The 23,106-nt window shown below is 43.9% G+C and overlaps 1 protein-coding gene across 1 annotated transcript in view; it reads left to right on the forward strand.

Annotated features, from left to right (window-relative positions):
• Nucleotides 1–23,106, forward strand: part of RBM19 (RNA binding motif protein 19) — a 461,658-nt gene that overhangs the window by 77,018 nt on the left and 361,534 nt on the right. Inside the window, exons 9-10 of the mRNA XM_078667139.1 lie at nt 19,758–19,829; nt 21,448–21,651. Coding sequence (XP_078523265.1) covers nt 19,758–19,829; nt 21,448–21,651 — 276 coding nt within the window. The remainder of the gene's footprint in view (nt 1–19,757; nt 19,830–21,447; nt 21,652–23,106) is intronic.

The raw sequence follows: 23,106 nt of genomic DNA on the forward strand, positions 1-23,106 counted from the left end.
CACACCTTGTAAGGGGGGAACAATGGTGACCTGTTGAGCATGCTCAGGGTAGGTGCATTGGCACCCCGCCTTCATGTGTAATGGTTATTAGGTTGAGTTGGTAGTATGTGCACGTTACTTGTGGCTTCCTGTGCTCCACTGTAAAGCTTTTGCCTAATGTGAGCCCTGGAAGTGATCCCTTGCGCACATGTGGCCCCCTTTGGAAGTGGGTACTTTGGGGGCCCTTTTGCTACTCCTAATGTGCTATGCCGATGATTAGGATTCATACCTAATGCGTGCGCTAGGCGCACTTACAGTAATGGTGGGGTCTACTGATGGGGTGCAGTGATGGTGCATTGGCACCCAGATGTATTGACACAGTATACGATGTCATGTGGCGAGGTACATCCCCAATAATTTACGCTAGGTGCAGTTATGATCATGCCTAGGAGGGGCATGATGTGTTATTTATTTATTTATTTATTTAATTTATTTATTTACTTCATTTGTAAAGCGCTCTGTCACCTGGCAGGCATCCTGGCGCTGGCAAACTCAGAGTACAGTGTAAGAGTGAGCAAGAGAAGCATATAGCCTCCTAGACTTTGGGGAACAGTTTTTAGTCTCCTCCTAAAAAGAAGATCACTGATTTGTCTCAGTTCCAATGGGAGTCCATTCCAAAGTCTAGCAGCTGCTACCCCAAAGGTTCTACCACCCGCCTTAACTTTCCTGAACCTCAAAGTCTTAACCAATCTCGCCGAAGAGGAACGAAGGCTTCTAACGGGAACGTACCACTCAAACTTCCTCCGCAAAGAAACAGGTCCCAGGCCATGCAGGGCTTTAAACACTAAACAGAGGGACTTAAACTGAATTCTCTGTCCTAACGGGAACCAATGCAGCTCTGCCAGGGCCAGAGAGGAAGAGGACCTTTTAGGCCAGCCTAAGGCTAGTTTGGCTGCCATTGACTGAATCTTGGGAAGTCTATCCAAAAGAAATTTTGGAGACTCTAACAGAAGGGCATTACAATGATCTAATCTGCTTAGGATGGTGCTCCACGCCACTAACGCAAGCGCCTGGGGAGGCAGCAGGGGAAACATTTTCCGCAGAGATCTAATAATAGCCAGGCAGCTGCCCACTGTTCTAGTAACCTGAGCCTCCATTGTCAGCTTATTGTTAAACATGACGCCCGGGTTGGGGACCGTTTCAACTGGTCTAACTACGATCGACATGTTGCTTGGCCAGAAGTTTCTGGGCAGCACAGAGGGAACCCTATCAGCCGAGCAGTAGAGCACCTCAGTCTTGCTTGCATTAAACTGCAGCGAATGTCCTTTCAGCCACAGAGCCGTATCACGCAAGCAGCAATGAAACACTTCCATTGAGGTTGACTGCTCTCCCTCCAAGGAGAGAATCAGCTGCGTGTCATCGGCATAATTTACGATGTTAATATTATGGTCTTTGATGAGTGCAATCAGGGGTTTCATATAGATATTGAATAAAATAGGGCTGATTGCTGAGCCCTGTGGCATGCCGTGTGTGATGTTAGTAAAGGCAGGTTGGTATGGGGGGAGGGACACTGCTTGCTTTCTGTCCGAGAGAAAAGACTGGAACCACTCAAGAGCACAGCCCAACACCCCCACCTCCCTCAGTCTACTCAACAGAGTCCCATGGTTAACAGTGTTGAAGGGGGCAGACAGGTCAAGCAGAAGAAGAACAGCTGCCTGGCCCCTGTCTGCCCGCATCCGAAGCCGCCCATCACGGTCACCAAGGCCGTCTCCATACCATGAGCAGGCCGAAAACCAAACTGAACCTCCTCCAGCAATTTGTGCTGCTCCAGATGATTAGAGAGAGTCCTACTGACCACTCGTTCTGTGATTTTGGCCGGAAAAGGCAGAAGAGAAATAGGCCTATAATTCTTGGGACACTCCGGATCAAGAGAGGGCTTTTTTAACAAATTGATTGCAGATTGACCGAAGAGTAGGAAACATCTCTGCCTCAAACTCTTTCCAAATTTTATGTGGCAGGGGATCCAAAGGAGAACCAGAGGAAATACCATGTGCCACCTTGCAGAAGTCCTCCGCAGCCAGAGGCACAAACTCAGTTAAATAATTAATGGCCAAGCTTTCTGAGATGTTAGTAGAAACATCAGTGCCTCTCTCCACAATATTGCTGAGACCCATAGTATCAGTGGTTCCAGAGGCCAATTGCTGAGGTTCCCCCCCCCCCCCCCAAAAAAAAAATAATCGATGATAGTTTTAATTTTATCATGAAAGAACTTGGCCAAATTATTACAAAGTTCTTGGGAGGGGGGTATCCGCTTTTTAGTGCACTCAGGGTTAGTGAGGCTATTCAAGATGTTATGGGTCTGATATATTTTCTTTTGATTGCTCCAGCTTCTTTGGTGAATAAGCAGACTCTGATTGGAACAAAAATGGAAAGTTGCACCCTGAAGTTGCCCAGGGCATCTTACGACAGTGGGGAGAACCCTGACTAAATCGCTGAGAACTCGCAGTGTCCAAGCTTTGGTACATTGGAGATCTTGATAAGCGGCTCACTAGAAGATGCATTTTGGCTGGAGTGAAACATAAGACTCCTGTGCGCCTTCCCACCTCTTCCTCTACTGCTGAGAGTTCAGAAGAAAATCGGGAAAGACTGGGCCCAACTAATCTTAGTGGCCCCTGATTGAGCCAGGAGAGTGTGGTACCTGGAGGTTCGAGCATGTGCATTTGCCCTCTGATCAGGCTACTACTTTAGGAAGATCTTCTGTCATAGCAGCAGGACAGGGTCCTGCACCTGAAAGGTCTCAATCCACACCTCTATTTGTTGAAATTGAGCAGCTGCAATTGACAACTGAAGCTGTGGATATCATCCCTTTAGCTAGCCCTTTCACTAAGTCTATTTATGCCATGCTCTGGACACACTTGTAGCCTGCTATGGTTCCACAGGACCGAGCGTTTGCAAGCCAAGCTGATGGAAATTTTGTTTTTTGTTTGGTCTTTGACATAGCTAGAACTTGCAATGGACACACTATTCAAGGTTGTTTTTCAGCCCTTTCCACCTTTCCCCATTTACTGGACTACCCACCATTGTTTAATTCACCTATTCTTATGCATTTTCTAAAAGGTTTGACACATATGTTCCCTCCCAAACTATTTGTAATGCCACAGTGGGACGTTAGTTAGCTCCTGCAGTTCTTATTTGTACTCCCTTCAAGCTGATGCACACCTGCTAGTTATGACTTCTCTCCATAAAGGCAGTCTTCCTCGTCACAATCACTTCAGCTCATCGCGTGAGTGAGCTCCAGGCTCTCTGATGCACCCACCCTACATTACGTTTTTCCCTGACAATCTGGTACTGCGGACTAGGGCTGCCTTTTTGCTAAAAGTGGTGAAATTTTTTTACATTAGCAATCCATCACCCTCCCAATGTTCTTTGCTCCACATCACCGCTCGAAAGTGAGTCTCCATTGGCTGAACCCCAAAATAATGTTCAGATATTATAATGATAGCACCAAAGATCATCAGGAGCACAATCAGTTTTTTGTGTGGTTTTCTGGGACAATTAAAGGTAAAGTGGTTTGGAAAAGTACTTTGTCAAGGTTGATAGTCCTTCTTTAAGATCTGTTATGCATTGGCAAAAAATATCTTCTGGAGGCCCCTTTTCACCTGGGCCAAGACTCCCACCACTGCATTGGCACGCAGAGTGTCAGTCCATGTTGCAGTCTGTCAGACTGAGACATGGGCGTTGGTGCACATAATCACCAATCAGTACTACCTTGACAAACAGGTCAGACATGAAGGGCTCTTTGCCCGTTCGGTCCTGCAGGACCTTTTTGTCTGAGCCCATGCCACAGCCCTCCACCAAGGGAATGTACTGCTTGGGTATCTACTGTTACTCGAGGAAGTATCCACCAGAAGAACAAGATACTTCTCTTCCGTAAGACTCTTTCTGGTGGATATTCTATATAAATACAAATTTCTCACTACCCTCTCCTCCCCATTCTGTGGAATGGTCACGTTTTGGGTTGCAAATAAGTGAGCTGCACCCTAGTACCGACAATTGTTTGGTGCCCCACTTTCAAGGGCACAGAAAGGGTCAAGCAAGAACCTGTTGGTGCACAGAGCAGGGATGGTTCTTATATGTGGCTCCACTCTGGCACTTCCAGGGCGGAACAAAGTCAATGCATAGCTGCATGGCGCCATCCAGAGGTGAAGGAGCATTGCTTTGAAATATTTCTGTATCCAGTCTAACGGCTAGGAATATTCTAAAGGTGAGGAACCTTCTGTAAGATAGAGTATCCGCCAGGAAGAGTATTACTGAAGGGAAGTAACTTGTTCAATATTGCCTTCTCCTACTCATGACCCCTTCCAAATATCTTATGCTATTTGGGAAAACCTTATAGGCAAGGGGTGAATGGAGGAAGGGTGAGTACCCTCATCTAACATTTTTAGGGGGACTTACTTTCACAGTTATGTTGATACCTGGGCTTTGCTAATCGGCACATCAAGACTTTCTCAACAGTTCTTTTCGGTCGCTGCATGACAATACAAATATTGTTCAGGTAAATAGGTGCCAGAATTGTGACTAACCTGTGGGTGCCACCATCTGCTTGTTATGATCTTTGCAGTTTTTTGCTTTTGTTTCTTGTATTTTTCTTTGATATATATATATATATATATATATATATACTAGCAGCCCGTCCCGACCTTGTCCGGGAGCAATCAGGCTTCCCCGACCCCCGCCTGCCCAGACATTGGCCAGCGGCCCGGCTGCCCTGACATTGTTCTCCGGAGGCTTACCTCACACAATTATGCCAGAGGCCCAGTGTTGCAGTGGTGGCCAGCAGCAGCGCCTGAGGCACTGGGGAGCTTTCTGGGTAAGTGGGGCTCTGGCGCTCTGTTTGCAGGGAGGCGAGGATGAGCAGAGGTTGCAGGGATAAGAGTAGGAGTTCACAGAGTATGGAGCGGCCGTCGGGAGTCGGGAGCTTGAGCACAATTATGCCAGAGGGTCCCCCGCCTGTCCCGACCCCCGCCTGCCCCGACATTGTCCCCCGGAGCCTTTTTGTTGTAACTTCCCGTCCCCCGCGTGCCCCGACCCCCGCCTGCCCCGACATTGTCCCCCGGAGCCTTACCTCAGCCGCCGCTCCTCAGTTCAGTGCTCCTCGCCGCTCCGACGGTCCGCTGCTGCTCACCGCCTGTGTGCCGCTCGTCAGTGCTCCTCCCCCGCGCCATGTCCACCGCTCCTACTCGCGTTCCTGGACGCTGCTCCTCCTCGCACTCCTGGACGACGTCAGCACGCAGGTCGCGGCCGGCGCTACTTCGAGGGGACTACTTTTTTTTAAATGTACATTTTTTAAATATAACGTATTTTTTAAATTTATATATCCTATGTCCATCTGCACACCCTGAGGATTCCAACGATGTATCGGGTGTGTGGATATATATATATATATATATCTATCCAGTCCTGCTCCCAAAGAAGAAGGCACGTACACAAGGCTGCTGGAATATGGCACCTTTATTTTCCTGGGTCTCCCTCGACCCCGAGCTCAAAGAGGCGCGTTTCGGCTTCGCAGAAGCCTTTGTCAATCAATATATATATATATATGCAATTCGCCAACCGACTCGAGCACTCGCCCCAGCCCAGTTCCAAATGACGAAAGAGCAGACCCATGAGTAAGTGCTTAGTCAAGTTGCTTTATTTCATCCAGCAAGCCAGCCGCCATTACGCGTTTCGCTTCCCACAAAACTTGATCACATGGTTTTATATATATATATATATATTCAATCTCTGCTTGAGCCCAGGGCCTCCCGGGTTCAAACCAAAAGAAGCCGCAACTCCAGTCCAAGTATTTTTAAGAAACTGATAGATTTATTACTCAAATCGATACAGCATATTTCACAGCGTAAAACCAACGCGTTTCGTGAGCTCCCTACTCACTTGATCACGGTTGTTACAAACACTGTTTGCTGAGAATAATTTAAAATGGGAGACCCTCCTACCATCGGTCACATGATTCCAACCTTAGGTTTTCTTTAACACTATGGCCTTCTGGGACTTGTAGTATTCACATTGCCAAATGTTATTTCGTGTTATTTTCACAGAAAAACAAATTGTGCACCACTTTTCTCCCTATTGGTTGACAATTTTTTAAAACATAAGTTTTATGACATTTGCAACAAGAATTTACTATGTACCGGAAAAACTCAATCATAATTTTAGGCAATTTGAAATTAGAAACAACTTTTCCAAGAATTTATAAAGGCCCTCTGGTGGGCTGACTTTGTCATGTGATACCTTTGGGAGTTCTTATAGATTTTTGAGACTCACTTGAGGTTAATTATGCCTTGCAATTGGAAAGATGGTTAGTGTTTCCAGTACTTTGCATTAGGAAATTATTTCAACATGTAATTTTTCATGGTAATCAAACAATAACTTATTTTTTCACTGGTCTTAATACATTTGACCTACTTGAAGCCCTCTAGTGGGCTGACATTTGCCAGGGTGTTGGATACTAACACAAAATTTGGTACATTAAAAATTTGGCCCAGAATTCGGTTTACATGTATGCTATGCCGTGGTTACGTGGAGGGAAAAGTCCGTTATGGAGCATGTCAAAGGAGGCTTTCATTGTTATTAAATATGTACATAAAGTTCTTCGGACTGGTTCAGACCATACGGGGTCATTGTTCGAAAGTTCAAGATGTGGCGTGATTCTTTTTGGCGTAGCAATTTTTCTCGGTGTCCACCCCTTTCCGTTGGGGCCAATGTTTCCAATCCCAGAAATGTTAAAAGTCGCCAATTGCCATTGTGATTTGTCTCCATGTGTCTGGCCACAGCATTACCTCTATCCTTGTTGGTTGTGGCCCTGGTATGTTCCAAGATGCGCTTCTTGAGCTCACAAATTGTGCTTCCTATATAGCGCAGCTTGCACGGACATTCAATTAGGTAGACTGTATACTGGGTTTTACAAGTAATTAGTTCTTTGATCTTCCAAATTTTTCCATTCGTCATCTCAATTTGTTTCGTTGGTTTTGCTATCTCACAAACTTTACAGTTATAGCATTTGTTGAATCCAACTGTTTTGAGCCAAATTGTTTTTTTCGGGTTCATGAAGTGACTATGGATCAGTTGGTCCTTCAGATTTTTTGTTCTGCGGTATGTAACCACTGGGTGATCTCCCATTTTCTGACCAATTGTTGGATCTAGTTTCAACAATTTCCAGTTTCTTCTGAGAATCTGGACAACTTCTTTTGCTTCTTTGCTATAATCCAGTATCAGTCTTATAGGTTCTTCCGTTTCTTTTTCTTTGATTTGTGGTTTCAAACAATCTGTCCTTGGTTTCTCGTTAGCTCTTTCCCAACATTTTTTCGTCAGGTTCTTTCCATATTTTCTCTTACGGAATCTCTCCATTGTAATTGCACTGTGCTTCTCCCATTCTGTTTTTTCGCTGCAGATGCGTTTAACACGGAGGAATTCACCGTATGGTATGCTTGATATTAGGGCAGGCTGATGGAAGCTGGTAGCTTCCAATGTTGAGTTTGTGGCCGTTTTCTTCCTGTGTAAGGTAGTCTCCAATTTGTTATTTTGGATATATACTTCTGTATCCAGGAAGGATATCGATTGCCTGCTTTTTGTGTAGGTGAATTTTAAACCTCTTGTACTGTTGTTCAGAAGCTCAAAGTATTCTTCAAATTCACTCTCACTTCCCCCCCACACTATAAACAAATCGTCAATAAATCTCTTCCATTGTACGATGTGTTGGGTGTGTTTCACATTTCGCTGGTTCCAGGCTATCTCCTCCTCCCACCAACCCATTGCTATGCAGGCATAGCTTGGGCTGAATGAGAAACCCATTGCCGCGCCATTTCGCTGACGATAGAGTTGTTCTCCAAAGAAGAAGATGTTATTTGAGAGTAATAATTTGATCATTTCATACAACATGTCATTATGTTCCTTATAATGTATGTTTCGTTTTTCCAGAAAGTATTTGCAAGCCATCAATCCCAAGTCATTGTCAATATTTGTGTATAGTCCGATAACATCCATGGATATTAGCCAATAATTATCCTGCCAAACCAACTCAGATATTGTACACAAAAAGTCTGTCGTGTCTTTCAGATAAGATTTTAAATTTTCCACATAAGGTCTTAAAAAGAAATCAACAAAATTCCCCATTGGTTCCATCAATGAACCATTTGCAGACACTATCGGTCTCCCTGGTGGTTTCGTGGGGTTTTTGTGGACTTTAGGCAGAAAGTACATGGTTGCCATCCGTGGAAAGTCGACTGTTAGGTATTTCCTTTCTTCATAGTCGATTAGATTGCTGTTTTCCCATGTCAGTAGTTTTTGATCTAACTCTCTCTTTAGTTGATCTGTTGGGTTCTTCATTAGTTGTTCATAATACTCCGGATTTGATAGTTGATTCAATGCTTCCTCCGTGTATAAATCTTTATCCCAAATCACGACATTTCCACCCTTGTCTGCCATTTTTATTTCCACATGTTTGTCATTGATGAGGGTTGTCAGTGCCACTCGTTCTTGTGGAGTTAGGTTGTCTTTGAATTGCATTTTCGGAATATTATATAGTTCCTGTATGACCGTCTCCTGGAAGATGTCAATTTTGTTGCCAGGAGAGAGTTGCGGATAGAATTTTGACTTAGCCTTCATTTTGCTTGTCCCAGCTCCCAATTGTGGTATTGCTGTTGCCAAATTTATTTCATTTTCCTCTTCCGCATTCAAGTTCAGAAGGTTTAGATACCAACATTTGGAAAGAGCGCTTGACACACAGTGGAACACGCGCATTCTTCCAACAACATTCATATCCAACGTGGAAACCAGAACTAGCCCAATTGTTTTTGAAACAGCCGGCAGTCTTCAAAAGAAACAGAACGAAAATAATAAACACAGTAATTAAATAAAAACAGCAATTCACAGCATTATAGAGATGGAGAAAAGAGAGGCTAAAAGAAAGGAATTTGTTACTAGTATGTTCGACAAGGGGAACATGGAGAAGGTTCAAGCCAAACAGAGTGATACACCGAAGGATGATGTAAAAGGGAAAATCAGAGCCTGGGAAAAATTAACCAGAAAAGAAATCAACAAATCTTGGGAGGTCATTGCACTACGTAAATATCTGGAAGCAGAAAGGGTCCCAAGAGGCCTAAGAATAATGTTGATGCCTAGCCAGCAGGATGTAACTAACGAGCTGTTACAGGAATGGGGGGCATATATTCTAAATTCATCATTGGGCCTAATAAAGATATTGGTCAAGCATATTGAAATTGCCCTGGAGAAAATAAAGGAACAACTAAAGGAAGTGGAAAAAGAATTGGAAGCATTAAAATTAAATCAAGAAATGACCAAATTCAAAGAAGATTTAGAACAACAAATAGAGAAACATGAGGAAACTGTAAGACTGAGAAAACATAATAAATTTGTACGAGATGCCAATGATTACGCAGAAGGGAGAATCTTCACATTTGCCCGAAAATTTGATCTTTATAAGAAACCGTTACAAACTAAAACCATCTCATCCTCTAGCCTATCCTCAATCACATCAACGGAATTGATAGATGAAGATTTAAACTTGGATGAAGAACAGAAACGTTTTTTAGGGGATATGCGCCTCGTACTCCAACAGCGGCAGTGGGAACAGGAGCAAGGGGCGCCCAGACAAATGCAAGGAAGAGGAAGAGGCCGCGGAAGATTTTGGCAATCCAGACAAAAAGGCCAACCACAACAACAATATCAAAAAAAACCAGAAGAGGCAAGAGGAGAAAATGTACAAAACCCACAAAGTGGCCCGGAAACAAGGGGCATGAAACAGAAGAGGGGCAAATAATGGAAGAACTACAAGTAGTCAACTTATCCAAAAGGATAATGACACCAGCGGAAACTACTCTACTTAAAAGGGGCATCAATTTTTGTCCCACAAGAAAAATGGATTTAGCACAAACAAGGATAGATTTGTACCTATACATTCGAAAGATTAAACTAGCTAAACATTTTCTAGAGAGACAAAATAAACCTCAAATCAGCAGAATTCCCATGAAACCATTCTCAGACCTAACTGTAAAAGACGCGGATGGGTATCTAAACCTTCTGAACTTGAATGCGGAAGAGGAAAATGAAATAAATTTGGCAACAGCAATACCACAATTGGGAGCTGGGACAAGCAAAATGAAGGCTAAGTCAAAATTCTATCCGCAACTCTCTCCTGGCAACAAAATTGACATCTTCCAGGAGACGGTCATACAGGAACTATATAATATTCCGAAAATGCAATTCAAAGACAACCTAACTCCACAAGAACGAGTGGCACTGACAACCCTCATCAATGACAAACATGTGGAAATAAAAATGGCAGACAAGGGTGGAAATGTCGTGATTTGGGATAAAGATTTATACACGGAGGAAGCATTGAATCAACTATCAAATCCGGAGTATTATGAACAACTAATGAAGAACCCAACAGATCAACTAAAGAGAGAGTTAGATCAAAAACTACTGACATGGGAAAACAGCAATCTAATCGACTATGAAGAAAGGAAATACCTAACAGTCGACTTTCCACGGATGGCAACCATGTACTTTCTGCCTAAAGTCCACAAAAACCCCACGAAACCACCAGGGAGACCGATAGTGTCTGCAAATGGTTCATTGATGGAACCAATGGGGAATTTTGTTGATTTCTTTTTAAGACCTTATGTGGAAAATTTAAAATCTTATCTGAAAGACACGACAGACTTTTTGTGTACAATATCTGAGTTGGTTTGGCAGGATAATTATTGGCTAATATCCATGGATGTTATCGGACTATACACAAATATTGACAATGACTTGGGATTGATGGCTTGCAAATACTTTCTGGAAAAACGAAACATACATTATAAGGAACATAATGACATGTTGTATGAAATGATCAAATTATTACTCTCAAATAACATCTTCTTCTTTGGAGAACAACTCTATCGTCAGCGAAATGGCGCGGCAATGGGTTTCTCATTCAGCCCAAGCTATGCCTGCATAGCAATGGGTTGGTGGGAGGAGGAGATAGCCTGGAACCAGCGAAATGTGAAACACACCCAACACATCGTACAATGGAAGAGATTTATTGACGATTTGTTTATAGTGTGGGGGGGAAGTGAGAGTGAATTTGAAGAATACTTTGAGCTTCTGAACAACAGTACAAGAGGTTTAAAATTCACCTACACAAAAAGCAGGCAATCGATATCCTTCCTGGATACAGAAGTATATATCCAAAATAACAAATTGGAGACTACCTTACACAGGAAGAAAACGGCCACAAACTCAACATTGGAAGCTACCAGCTTCCATCAGCCTGCCCTAATATCAAGCATACCATACGGTGAATTCCTCCGTGTTAAACGCATCTGCAGCGAAAAAACAGAATGGGAGAAGCACAGTGCAATTACAATGGAGAGATTCCGTAAGAGAAAATATGGAAAGAACCTGACGAAAAAATGTTGGGAAAGAGCTAACGAGAAACCAAGGACAGATTGTTTGAAACCACAAATCAAAGAAAAAGAAACGGAAGAACCTATAAGACTGATACTGGATTATAGCAAAGAAGCAAAAGAAGTTGTCCAGATTCTCAGAAGAAACTGGAAATTGTTGAAACTAGATCCAACAATTGGTCAGAAAATGGGAGATCACCCAGTGGTTACATACCGCAGAACAAAAAATCTGAAGGACCAACTGATCCATAGTCACTTCATGAACCCGAAAAAAACAATTTGGCTCAAAACAGTTGGATTCAACAAATGCTATAACTGTAAAGTTTGTGAGATAGCAAAACCAACGAAACAAATTGAGATGACGAATGGAAAAATTTGGAAGATCAAAGAACTAATTACTTGTAAAACCCAGTATACAGTCTACCTAATTGAATGTCCGTGCAAGCTGCGCTATATAGGAAGCACAATTTGTGAGCTCAAGAAGCGCATCTTGGAACATACCAGGGCCACAACCAACAAGGATAGAGGTAATGCTGTGGCCAGACACATGGAGACAAATCACAATGGCAATTGGCGACTTTTAAAATTTCTGGGATTGGAAACATTGGCCCCAACGGAAAGGGGTGGACACCGAGAAAAATTGCTACGCCAAAAAGAATCACGCCACATCTTGAACTTTCGAACAATGACCCCGTATGGTCTGAACCAGTCCGAAGAACTTTATGTACATATTTAATAACAATGAAAGCCTCCTTTGACATGCTCCATAACGGACTTTTCCCTCCACGTAACCACGGCATAGCATACATGTAAACCGAATTCTGGGCCAAATTTTTAATGTACCAAATTTTGTGTTAGTATCCAACACCCTGGCAAATGTCAGCCCACTAGAGGGCTTCAAGTAGGTCAAATGTATTAAGACCAGTGAAAAAATAAGTTATTGTTTGATTACCATGAAAAATTACATGTTGAAATAATTTCCTAATGCAAAGTACTGGAAACACTAACCATCTTTCCAATTGCAAGGCATAATTAACCTCAAGTGAGTCTCAAAAATCTATAAGAACTCCCAAAGGTATCACATGACAAAGTCAGCCCACCAGAGGGCCTTTATAAATTCTTGGAAAAGTTGTTTCTAATTTCAAATTGCCTAAAATTATGATTGAGTTTTTCCGGTACATAGTAAATTCTTGTTGCAAATGTCATAAAACTTATGTTTTAAAAAATTGTCAACCAATAGGGAGAAAAGTGGTGCACAATTTGTTTTTCTGTGAAAATAACACGAAATAACATTTGGCAATGTGAATACTACAAGTCCCAGAAGGCCATAGTGTTAAAGAAAACCTAAGGTTGGAATCATGTGACCGATGGTAGGAGGGTCTCCCATTTTAAATTATTCTCAGCAAACAGTGTTTGTAACAACCGTGATCAAGTGAGTAGGGAGCTCACGAAACGCGTTGGTTTTACGCTGTGAAATATGCTGTATCGATTTGAGTAATAAATCTATCAGTTTCTTAAAAATACTTGGACTGGAGTTGCGGCTTCTTTTGGTTTGAACCCGGGAGGCCCTGGGCTCAAGCAGAGATTGAATATTTTGCGGTCTGGTTCTACCGCGTGAAGCAACGCACTTGCCAGCAGCGCCTAAGCGAGAGGAGAGCGGAACCATCTGGGGATATATATATATATATATATATATATATATATATATATATATATATATATATATATATATACTCCACAATCCTGAGGCACGAAGAAACGCGCAGAAATCAGGTACAGACCACCAAAGTTGACAGTGCAAAGTAGGTGCTTTATTCCAAAATGGGCAGCAGCATGACGCGTTTCGTCCGGGAAACCCGGACTTGATCACATGACATGCCCAGAGAGACCAAGTTAAATACTATTAACAATCCCATTATGCCCCACCTCCTTCATGCTATAAACATAGACTAAATACAGAATGTTGAAATCTGGTAAAATAATCAAGGTAATTCGTAATCAATACAAGAGACAAAGTAATAATTGAATACAGTCTCAAGTGTAATCCTCATGATCTAGCTCCTAAAATCAATTTACATACTGTAAAATAATAATTACGCCACAATTTACGAATCTAAAAAAGGGCATTGTAACTAGATCAAGAAAAATGAAAAAACAACAACAAATAGAGGGTTAGTGCCAAAATTAATATACCTAACGAATGTTATACCAGAAACATACATCCTTATTGAGGCTAGTTCTGGGGACACATAAGGAAATGATCACAGTAAATAGGAATGATTACAATAAAAAGTGCAAAATAGTGCAATAGTTAAAATCATAATAATATGAAGAGAGCTTAAATACCTAAGCATTATAAGGTATAAGTAGCAGACACCCTTAATTAGAATAAAGTGCAATGTGCTTGTGAAGTACAAAACGTGACAAACCGGAAAATTCATTATTTAAATCATATAGTTAGCAGCATATAATTAGATAAAGTGCAAATGACAATGTATAAATACATAAAATCATTGACCCTAAAAAATGCAGTGCAATAATACAGAGTATAAATACTTAAATGCAATAACTGGAAAATAATCATACAGATATAGAGTAGAATAGAAAAACCATAATATACAGGGTTTACTTCAAAGTTTGGGAATTAGATTCAATAATTACTCACAAATTAGTTTAAAGCCCAACCAGTTCCAAAATGTTCAGATATATGCAATAACAAAAGGGAGTTACATCAAGGACTAAAAGAAGGGGACAAGCCTGTCACCTAAAAACTACATAATAATTAAAACACCTTTTATATATATATATATATATATATATATATATATATATATATATATATATATATATATATATATATGTTTAAAACATTTATTTTTCAAAAACTTTAATTGAGAAAGATTGCACAGCACAGTTACAAGATTCCACAGTTGTAAAGGAGTAAGCACAGCAATACAATACAGCACAGCAGAGGCAATCTTAACATTGTGACACTAAGGGCAAGATCCAGGGACAATAGCATGTAGCCACAGAGGAGGTGAAACATATATCAGAAAGGGCACAATGAGGAGGGTGGAGGGACGAGAGGAGCGCGGGAGAGGTTGATGGGCACTGTGAATCATGATTTGAGAGGTAGGTCACAAGTGGACCCCAAATGTCAACTGGGCGTGACCTGGCTGGTTGAAGGTCCCAGAACTCGGATAGGAGGGTTTGGCAGTGGGAGACATCCTCAAGCCAGAGGGCAACTTTAGGCGCAGGCCTGCAACCCCAGCACATGGAGACCCTACGCTGCAAGGACCAGCAGCATGGCAGTCAAATGACGGGTGGCATCCGGGAAAAATTTAACGAAGCCTAAGAGGCAAAGCAGAGGTTCAGGATGGATCAGTGAAGAAGTGATTTCAGAGATGGCATCCCAGACCTCGCACCAGTATGCAGAGACCCGGGAGCACAGCCAGGCGAGATGAGAGAAGACAGCCACGGGTTCGGAGCAGGGCAGGCATCTATCACTAGCAATAAGTCCCAGCTTTTGGAGTTGGACAGGAGTCCGATATAACCGATGTATATACTTGAAGACGCAACCGATAGTTTGGGGAAACACGTTTGATCTGATTACAACAATACAGCCAGTCGGCTTGAGAGATTTTGGCTCCCAGGTCGTCGCCCCATGCAACGCGCGCCCGGTCCGTAGCGATGGAAGACGCTGATAGCGTGTTAGCATAGATTTTAGTGACCAATTTTTTAGGACAGGGGGATGCATAGAGATGATCGAGAGGGGCCATCGCTGGGGGGCCATCGGTGGGGGGCTGAGGGAAAGTGCAATGAAGCTTCCTGCAAACAGCCCTGAGTTGGTAATATAACAGGGTGTACATGGGGCCAGAATCGGCGGCAAGCGAGAAGAATGTGTCCCCAGGGTAGAGGTCCGACACTGTGGAGCGTCCCAGACGCGTGGCGTGCTTGACCATCCCGGAAGACTGGAGAGGAGGAAAAGCAGGGTGATGAGCGATTGGCATGCTGCTCGCGGAAAGCATATCAAAGCCAGAAAATTTGCGGAGCCCATCCCAGGCCCAGCGCAGGGTCTCAACCGTGTCGATTTCAGTGCTTAGGAGTTTTGCCAGGGCGAATAGGGCAGTCGTGAGTGGCCACGGGGTGGGGAGGTCAATTTCTACTGCAACGTGGGGTTGAAACTGGTTGGGGTGAAGCCAGAAATAGAGAAAGCTGGCCTGAGTGCTGAGGGCATAAAGCTTGAAGTCACGTACCGGGCTCGGTGCCCCAGATATCGGGAGAGTGAGGGTGCTGTAGGCGATCCGGGGTTGCCGGCTGCTCCAAATAAGAGTGATTAGCAGAGAGCGAAATTTGCGAAAGAAGTGAGAGGTGAGAGGATGGGAATGTTGGCGAATAAATATAAAAACTTCGGAAGTACCACCATTTTGGCGATGGCAATGCGCCCGGCTAAAGAAAGTGGCAGCCTGTTCCAAAGAGGGATTTTGGACTCGAACCAGTCCACTGCAAGGCCCAAACAAAGGGATAGTCGGGAACGAAGGGCGTTGTGGCGTTTGTAAGGAGGAATAGTACCGACTTTATCCAGTTGACCTGAAATCCGGAGTAGCCACCAAAAGGTATCGCCTCATGGACCAGCGCATTGAAGTTCTCTTAAAGACCCGCAGAGCACGAGCCACAAAACCAATGCCTCTCTGGATATGATGTTGTCGGAGCCAAGCCGGGAGGTGCTCCATTGCCACAGGGAATAGCATGGGGGATAGCGGACAGCCCTGCCGAGTACTGCGCCCGATGGGGATGGGCTCCGAGATTTGACCATTTATTTGGAGACTGGCAGTAGGAAGAGTGTAAAGAAGTTGCACTTTGCGTAAGAAGACCTGGCTAAAACCCAACCGGGGGAGGATATAAAACAGAAAGGGCCACTCCAAGGTATCGAAGGCCTTGGCGGCATTGAGCAGGGCGGCCACTGCCGGGAGCGCGGTATTAATTTGATGAAGAATGGAGAAAATGGTCTGGAGGTTATGAGGGGTCGTGCGACCAGGAATAAAACCTGACTGGTCTGGGCAGGCAATGAGCGGCATGAGAAGGAGGGGCCGGTGGGCGGCGGATGTGGCTGGCGGTGCTCTGAAGCAGCAGTGAAGAGCAGCAGGCATGTCACTTCAGGGCGGATGCCCAGCACACAAGCGGCCGCCAGATAATCGCCCCCGAAGAAGGCCAGGCCTCGTGGTGATGTGGCAGAGGGGGCAGCGCAGCCGATCCAGCAATAGGCCTCAGTGTGCCGGTAGGCTGCACGGGAGGGAGACGGCACGTAGCGGGGAGCCGAGGGGGGCGCGCCGCCCGCGTCACCCCGCCTGATGGGGAATGGCCTGAGGTGTGGGCGCCTGAGTATGGAGTATGGCGCCCGTGTGAGAGCGGGCCGGGCGGTACGACTTGCGTCGCCCCCCGTCCCGCCACACTGTGCCCCCACAACAACTGCACTTACCGGCTCCAACAGGAGAAAGGCAGGAGCGGGATGAAGGACACAGGTCGAAGGCCTGAAGGTAGTCCGCAATCTGCGCCAGTCACGGGGCCCAGGCCCGGGGCACCTGCAGTGGCAAATCTGAGCCAGCAGCGTCACAGGGAGACGGGAGTGCGACCAATCTGTGCCCCAGAGTCAGGTGAGTGGCAATGGCGTGGTGTCGAGAAGCAAGGAGCGCTGTGACTGCAGGATTGTAGTCGGATGTTTGGCTTGGCCGGCAGAGCCCACTCAAAGTGCGGCCATCTTGCAGCGGGCTAAGCCACGCCCCCTCTTTATACCATATATTAAGTTGAATGCACACTGCTCATGTATAAACGTATGCTGCCGTTAGAACAACTTCCTGAAGCTGAACACAGACCAGACGGAAGTACTGAACTTTGCCAATAATAGTAACCCCTGGAATGACTCCTGGCGGCCCCCAGGCCTACGCCCCGCATGCACCCCAGCTGATCACAACAGAAACTTCGAAGTCATCATTAATAACAAGCTCAACATGAAATCACAGATCAATGCTCTCTCCCCCGCCTGCTTCCTCACACTGCGCATGCTACAGAAAATCTTCAAATGGCTACCCAAGCTTTCCAGATGCACTGTGACACAGGTCCTCATTACCAGCCGACTGGACTATGGCAACACTCTCTACAAAGGAATCGCCACACACCTCCTACAAAGACTCTAAACCATGCAGTATGCCTCATCAAGCCTCGTCTTCAACCTCCCTAGGCATACTGACATCACACCTCCCCTCAGGCAACTTCACTGGCTCTCAGTACAGAAGAGATGCCAATTGAAGCTGCTGAGCCAAACACACAAAGTGCCACACAACCAAAGACTTGCCTACATTAACCTCCAGCCCAAAATCCACAAATCATCGAGAAAACTACGCTCCACGTCCCTATCCCTCGCCCACATGCCCCACAAGCAGAAGTGGAGGACGCTGCTACTCTTACATCGCATCGAAGACCTGGAACAGCCTCCCCATTCAGCTCCGGACCATCACTTCACTTCATGAATTCCAAAGGGCCCTCAAGAACTGGCTGTTCGAATGAGCTTTCCGGAACCTGCAAGCACCTGGATACCTTACCAGGTGATTGGCGGTTCTATATAATTGCTGATTGATTTGCACATGTATACTGGGTAACATTTCCTTTATTATAGTTTGATATCACATCTGTTATTCATATATATGTTTTAACATGTTTTCTATTGCATTATAGAGTTCTGTCTCTATGCAAAAAGATTGTGTTAATTCTTACACTAGCATAATTTATTGTGAGCCTGCCTTTTACAAAATAATCAGAAAAGTGCATTTAACCCCTTGGCCGCGGGGGTAATTCCCCGGCTGTGCTGGGGGGAGGGGGAGCGCGGGCAGCATCCCGGTGCTCATGACGAGCTTGGCTCGTCATGCAGCAGGGTGGCGCTGTGCTCATGACGAGCTGAGCTCGTCATGACCATACCCGTTTCCGTGGAACGTTCAGCACAGCAGGGGAATTATCCCAGCGTGTGAGTGCCACGGCGGTCATGACGAGCTCAGCTCGTCATGAGCACAGCGCAACCGTGGCTCATGACAAGCTGAGCTCGTCATGAGCATGGGACGGGTGAAGCTGGTTACAGACAAGTATTAGGCAGGGAGGACATGCAGAAGTGATCAACTAAAATTGGAACAGCACGATTGTTGTTCAAGCAAAGGTATGCGGGTGAGAAGGCACCTTAGAAATTCATTCATGCTCAGTTGAGTGCTGAAACAGCTTAGCTAAGAGCAAGAAGGGGGTGGTTGGAGAACAAAGACTCAATTCTATCTCACCATGAAAGGAAATTCTGAAAAACTATTGCGTTATTATGCTGCAATTCGTTTTAATATTTTGTTTGATAATCACTTTCATTGCCACTATTTCATTCATTTTTATAGTTACAATTATGCACATTATATGCACTAGGATAGGATTCCAATTTTAATAAAACCATTAAAATATATTCCTACAGTGGATACTTGAGTGTGTCTGTTCATGATTAAAAGAAGATTGGAACCCATTAACAACAAGACTCACAGGACTGATCATTACCCAGCATGCAAGTGGTTTGTGGGTTACAGTCCACCAGGTATCCTGTCTTTAGTTGGAAAGTTGTCATTCAGCTTACACTTTCACCGGAGGGTTTAGAGTACCTAATCTTAGGCCATATTTTGCACAGAAAACAGAAAAAAGAAAAACATATCCCTCCTTTCCTCAATTTATGAAGAGGTCAGAAACTTCAGGGAACTGCAACATGAACAAAATTTTCATAACACTTAGGTAGAAATAGAAATGTGTTCATATTTAAAATGTCTCTTGGAGCTCCTCCTATCAAGCTCCTTAACAGGCTCAGCCTTTTTTAAGATGCATGGGGGTCATATTTTATCTTGGCACTCCTTTATTCCTCATTGCAGCTTGTCTACTGAAATCACCAGTATGTGCTCAATAGTATATGAATAGTTAAAGTTAAAAGTTTGTTTTGTTTCATAATACTTAGTGACAGGAGGTTCTCTCTCCCTTTCAATCTGTAGCGTGTGCTGTGGAGTAAGAGGGTCTTGAGGGCATCTTGTGTTTATTAAGCAAAATGCCTTCTTTAAAAAGAGGGCAAAATGATATCAATTGGATTTCTACAGTGTTTCTGGGATTTTAATCCATGCAATGCAACTCTGAAGGTTCTAAAGCAGGGGTCCCATTCTAGTTCTGTTCAAATCCTAGACTGATCTGTAGTCCCTATTATTCTACAGCTAATGCAATTTCCTTGCCTTTGTCTACTTGCAGGTTACATATATGTGGATTTCAGCAGTGAAGAGGAAGTGCAGAAAGCTCTGAAGAGAAGCAATGACTACATGGGTATGTGATACTAGTAGCATCCAAGTAGAAGGAAGGAGAAGTGATTGTCTCATATGGACTTAAAGGGCTTAACCACTGTTTTGATCAAAGCATCGGTGATGCAACATCTCTACCACCATAGTTGTGGTTGACAACAGGATTCCAACTCACAACGATGAAGTAAACTATGACATTGTCATACCAAATTACCCAACTGATAACCGCACCTAAACTGAAGAGTAAGGTGGCATCCTTGTTTTGCTAACAAAAGGACAAATACCATGATGGATAAAGAGGCAGGTGACAACGTTAGAACACTGAAGTGTTGGTAGACTGTGCCACTGCATTTACAAGAAGGGCAAGAGTTATTGGCACAGTAATAAAATGCCACCTCTAGCATGTAAGGGGGAAGCAGCATTGCAGTCCCTTCTAGTTTAGGATGGCATTTTCACTTAGATAGTTAGTTAAAAATCACAGACAAGTCATAAGAATATTGGTCATGCCAAATGTTTTATATTCTATTTCACCATATGCATTCAAATGAAGAATACATGTATACTACAGACGGGAACGGCTGTGGAAATTAAAAATGGAATTTACGTCCAATAGAGTTTTTCACTATTCAAAAACAGCATTTTCTATAGGTCTATGCCCTAATGTTCTTCTGTTGTTCTGCCTCCAGACGGCTGTCCATGTTGAGCTATCCCCTGCAGGCTGCAAGTGTTGCTTTGCCCTCAGATGGGGCCAATGTTGGTCTACCCCTACAGACTCTGAATGCTTCTTTAACTCCATTGGTAGCAATTTTTTTGCAGTTTTGGCTCCGCAATATCTTGTTTGCTCCTCAGACCAGATTTTTGCAAGTCTCACAAGGATGTCGCTAAGTTAGCCATGTAGACGTTTGGATGGAAATGTAGTGCTGGATTCTTTTGGGTCTGACAAGGATTTCTTAAGGAGAGCTGTGACCTCTGCATGTTTCCAGTTATCTGGGAAGGTTCCGGTAAGGATGGAGGTGATGATGGTGGTAAGGTTGGCACTGATCTGTGTTCTTCCCAGGTTGTATATTTGGTGCAGACAGTGGTCCGTTGGGTCCCTGAATGGATGGCTTACTACCCATATTAAGGCATTGAAAGTACTGTATGCTCCTGTGGCAGCAGATCATGTGTACCCTTTTTTCATCTTTCTCTATTTCCCCGGAGGCTTGAAATAAAGGCACTGCAGCCTCTACATGCATGGTTTCCCAAGTGCCTAGAGGCCCACCTGCACTGGAATCTAGATTCAGGGGCTACTTGTGTTGTTCAAACATGATATCTTCTCAATGTCAACCAAAATGAAACTACACAAAATAAAACAAGCTGTTTTAAAATAAAAAAAATGCCTGGTATAATGTATGAAACCCATAAAGATAAAACTTCATCCTAAAGAGTGCATTACTTTTACTCAGATTCTGTCTCCCTTGCGTCTGTGGACAGGCCACTATTTGAAATATTTTATCCCCTCTGAAATGCTTGAATAGGAAGATGCTTGCCTTCATGAATTTAAAATGGTAGCTGCTGGATTGTCCTTGGGGAGGATTGCTTTATTTTGGTCTCGGTGGTGTGGTTACTGCTGCTGATTCCTTTTGTTTTTCACTTTTCCCAAGGTGGACGCTACATAGAGGTGTTTCGAGATGAGCGAGCTCTGGAGAACAAATTCACACGAGCAGAAAAGGACATGCCCTGGCAGAAGAGGGACAAGAAGGACAATGAGGAAGAAGAGGACGTGTCCGAGTCTGGAAGGCTCTTTGTGAGGAATCTTCCGTACAGCTGTACAGAGGACGACCTGCAGACATTATTCTCTAAATATGGTGTGAAATGGCGCTTTTTTGGTCTTTAATAATATTTTTCTGCCTTGCCTCTCCCACCTTACCACTCAGAATGGAAATAAAAAAAGAAATCATTGCTGAAATTGACATAAAGATGGGGTCATCCGCCTCTCTTTTATTGGTCACATTCTTCATATTGCGGATGGGAGTTCTCATAAGAAACTCCTGCTGTCAATTTTGGTGTGGGAAGGTGATGGGTAATTATATAGCTTGGTCCTTGAGCTTTACTAGCGGATATTTCGGTACTGAATCTAATGCACATTGATGGGACTTGGTGCTTGTGTGGTAGAGTTCTAAGGAGAATGAGGGATTGGGATTTTCTGTCTTTTGTTGGATGTAGATTTTCATAATCCCACTCTTATGCTTTGTAGTTGATATCTAGCTAGGAACCTGATCCTTAATAAAATAGCTGTATCTTCAACTGATTATTCAGATGTCTTAGTTATGTACCTATGGCTAATGAAGTGATATCTAGTAGTCACTGGGAAGTTCTAAATTAGAAAGTTGATAATTGAACCTGTGCCTTACATTCATTGGTTGAATTTGTAGTTCTTAGTTCATTATTATTGAATTTTGCTAGTCTAGCACAGTGATTGTTATTGGCTTGGTGATAACGCTGTTGTGATATAATGAGCATTTTCTTAGCAGCATCTCCGCCATTAGAGTTGCACTGCTGATGTATGAGCAAAGTATTTCAGAGAGTACATCAGAGAATGTTAGTGTGTGTGGTAGGAACTGCTTATCCCTTGCAGATATATGTGCGTAGCTCATCCTGGTCACGGTGTTTGCCTGTTCAGTTGTTTATGTAGGGCATCCTGTTGATCCCTCCATGTCCAAGTCCTTGAGCAATTTGAACTCTACTTGGTGATTTATTGTCAGCATTTAATAAGAAGCTAAATTGTATTTTATTGTATTCTAATATCATTTATAAATGGAATGTTATGTTGATTTGTATGGCGCAACCAATCACCCGTGAGGATATCCAGGCGCTGGAGCTTTTCCAGGCGCTGACCTGCTCCAGGCGCTGGAGCAGGTCAGGCGGAGCTCCTAGTTGAACAGCCAGCTCTTCAGTTTTTTGCCGAAGTTGCGCAACGAAGGGGCGGTCCTGATGTGTTGAGAGAGTTCATTCCTGGTTTTTGAGAGTGATGTAGGAGAAGGAGCGCCCTCCTGACTTGCTTCTGCCGATGCAGGGGACAAATGCAAGGGCAATTGAGGATGAGTGTAACTGTCTGGTTGGTTGGTAGGTTGTAGTCCTTCATTGAGATACGCAGGTCGGTGTTGTGGAGGCATGGGCGAACAGGTTGATTTGACATGGTTTCTGGATGGGTAGCCAGTGTAGTTCTGTGAGGTAGGGAGTAATGTGAAAGATTCTGGGGATGTCTGGGAGGAGTCTGGCAGTGATGTTTTGGATGGTCTGGATTCTTTGAGGTTTGAGAT

Source organism: Lissotriton helveticus, chromosome 11 (assembly GCF_964261635.1).
Source record: "Lissotriton helveticus chromosome 11, aLisHel1.1, whole genome shotgun sequence".
Taxonomy (NCBI): domain Eukaryota; kingdom Metazoa; phylum Chordata; class Amphibia; order Caudata; family Salamandridae; genus Lissotriton; species Lissotriton helveticus.